The sequence below is a fragment of the Urtica dioica genome, chromosome 3 (assembly GCF_054948205.1).
Source record: "Urtica dioica subsp. dioica isolate 48M chromosome 3, U.dioica_male_clone48M_v1_H2, whole genome shotgun sequence".
Classification (NCBI taxonomy): Eukaryota; Viridiplantae; Streptophyta; class Magnoliopsida; order Rosales; family Urticaceae; genus Urtica; species Urtica dioica.
The window spans coordinates 8,738,288-8,741,035 of NC_142758.1; the positions used below are offsets into that span (position 1 = coordinate 8,738,288).

Here is a 2,748-nt window from a genome sequence, read left to right on the forward strand (position 1 = left end):
CCCAAACCGGAAAACCTAGAAATGTAACAACTAAAATATCAGCTCAACAGAGTTAGCGAACTTGAAGAAAAACAGAGTGAGACCGATTGAAGAAAAAATACCTAAGGATCGCTCGCTAAGAATCGCTCGATCGCTAGGGTTAGAATCGCTCGGTCGCTCTCTCTCTCTCTAAAAAAAATGTCGATGAAGATAAGTGATGTCTCCAGTCCACCGAGTCGCTTTTTAGAATAAAATATGTTTCCTTTCTCTTACAACTTTTATTACTCTTTAGAATTAATATATTCAATTTTCTAAATTGAAAAGAAACTATTAAGAAAAAATAAAACTTATAAAAATCATTCTTAAGAAACTTATAAAAATCAATATAGGTATGTACACACCACATTTAAGTGAAACTTATTTTCAAATAGATATTGATTTTTATTGAGCTTTTGATAATTTTTTCAATACTTATTTTATAATATTTTATAGCGAAGTTGATTTTTTCAATACTTATTTTCAATATAGGTATGATTTTTAGCTTTTGAAAAAAATTTCAATACTTATTTTATATAGTACAAATAATTCTTGTTTTAAAGATTATTTTATTATTTTTGTAAAAAATTATATAAATTCAATGTATACTTGTAGATGCCTGAAAATCAAGAATCACGTCCTCGAACAAAAGCAGTCTGGGATAATGATGCGGTTGAAATTTTATGCGACGTATGTATTGCGGAGATTGAAGCTGGAAATCGACCGGGAACAAGCTTCACCAAAATAGGATGGGAGAATATGGTGAAAAATATTTCCGAGAAAACACAAAGAGGTTACGATAAAGCTCAATTGAAAAATAAGCTGGAGTTACTGAAAGGTGAATGGAAACTCTGGAAACAATTGATCGGAAAAGAAACTGGCCTTGGATGGAATGGTAACAATAATACCGTTGACGCAAGTGAAGAGTGGTGGCGTAGTAAAATAAAGGTTTGTATCGATAATCAAATAAATTTACAAACTTCAAATTTAAATTATAACAAAGAAAAAACTTTTTTGTAGGAGAATAAAAAATTCGGAAAATTTCGCAAAGAAGGCATTTCTCCGGAGTTCGAAGATAAACTGGATACGATGTTCAAAGATATAGTTGCAACTGGAGCGTATGCATTTTCTTCTACAACTAACCCTCGTCATTACGGTGGTAGTGAGACATTTCCTAGTGCTGACAACTTAGAAGAAAGAAGTGATGAATCGGAGGATCCTGTATGTCAGCCGAATCCTCAAAAGAGTTTGAATAATAACAACAAAAATCCCCTAGACATCAATAATTTTCCAAAGTTTAAAAAGGCTGGTGGACGGAGCAAAGTTAGTGGAGCGGCTAAATTAGCTACTCAAATCGAGCGTCTTGTGAAGGCAACAGAAGAGCGTAGCGACACCGTATATGTAGTACGCAAAGAGATGCCTGGTACTAGTATCGCTGAAGTAATGGAAGTTGTTGTGTCACTGCCTGGTATTGTAATCGGAGATCCAACGTGGCTTTTTGCGACCAAACTATTTCAGAGTCGCGAGAAGAGAGAGATGTTTGCAACGATGAAAGATCCACATATTCAAAGTTGTTGGCTCACTTACGAGTATGGTCTACTTTATGGCTCTAATCCAGGAGCAGCTCCAAATATTTCGCGCGTTTGAATTTTTAATCAATTGTATTGAATAAGTGTTCTTATACGAGAACAACATTCATTGTTTTGCATTTGTTGTTTATTTTGTTTTACTATAATAATCAAACAATACGAGAATGTTAGTCTCGTTTATATTCCTTGGTTACTTATTTTTTTAGCATAAATAATGTTTTACATTGAATGTTATTTAATCTTATGATATCACATATTCGTTTTCAGGAACAAATGGATACCACATCAGATGATGAGTTCGACATTGTTGCCAAAAAGGAACATAACGAACACAATGTTCTTATACGGAAAATTGCTCATTTGATGCAAATTTATTATGATACATACGTACATAAAGTTCCTTGTATGGATTCAAAAAAAACGGGGCATATTTTTCTTCAAGAGATATTGAGGGGAAACAGAATTCGGTGCCAACGACTGTTCAGAATGGAAAAAGAGGTTTTCACAAGTTTGTGCAATAACTTGGAAACAAGTTACGGTTTCAAAGGTTCAAGACATATGACTGCATTGGAGATTTTAGGAATGACTCTAATGATTCTAGGACATGGTCTAGGAAACCGGTTAGTGCAAGAGATGTTTCAACATTCTGGTGAGACGATAAGTCGATATTTTTCGGAGACGTTGGATATATTATGTCTCATGGGAGCCGATGTCATAAAACCTGCTGATCCAGAATTTAAGAGTACTCCCAAAGAAATAGCAAACGATCCAAGATATATGCCACATTTTAAGGTATTATACTCATATTTTTGTTATTTATTTTCATCGATACTCTGTATAAATTAATTGAGATATTTGTTTTTTTTTAGGATTGCATTGGTGCTATAGATGGTGTTCATGTTCCAGCTTCTTTACCTCAAGCAGATCAAATACCGTTTATCGGTAGAAAGAAGATTCCTACTCAAAATGTTATGGCTGTATGTGATTTCAATATGAAATTCACTTTTGTGTATGCTGGTTGGGAAGGTAGCGCTCATGATTCAAGGGTATTCTCTGCCGCTCTTCGTGATACTGAGATTAACTTTCCAAAACCTTCAGAAGGTATGACTTTTTTTTATTTATTTTTTATTTATTTTTTATAGCT

The 2,748-nt window shown here is 33.7% G+C and overlaps 1 protein-coding gene across 1 annotated transcript; it reads left to right on the forward strand.

Moving 5' to 3' along the window:
* The first annotated feature begins 774 nt into the window (after nucleotides 1-774).
* LOC149402340 (L10-interacting MYB domain-containing protein-like) lies at nucleotides 775-1,662 on the forward strand. Its single transcript, XM_089608325.1, has 2 exons — nucleotides 775-963; nucleotides 1,036-1,662. The coding sequence occupies exons 1-2, from the start codon at nucleotides 775-777 to the stop codon at nucleotides 1,660-1,662; spliced, it is 816 nt and encodes a 271-aa protein (XP_089464451.1).
* The last annotated feature ends 1,086 nt before the right edge of the window (nucleotides 1,663-2,748 follow it).

What these genes read in the sequence shown, in the direction of transcription:
- LOC149402340 (XM_089608325.1), top strand. Translation starts at nt 775, where the DNA reads ATGGTGAAAAATATTTCCGAGAAAACACAAAGAGGTTACGATAAAGCT. An exon ending in GGTGGCGTAGTAAAATAAAG is followed by an intron (nt 964 to 1,035) that starts GTTTGTATCGAT and finishes ACTTTTTTGTAG; the next exon opens with GAGAATAAAAAATTCGGAAA.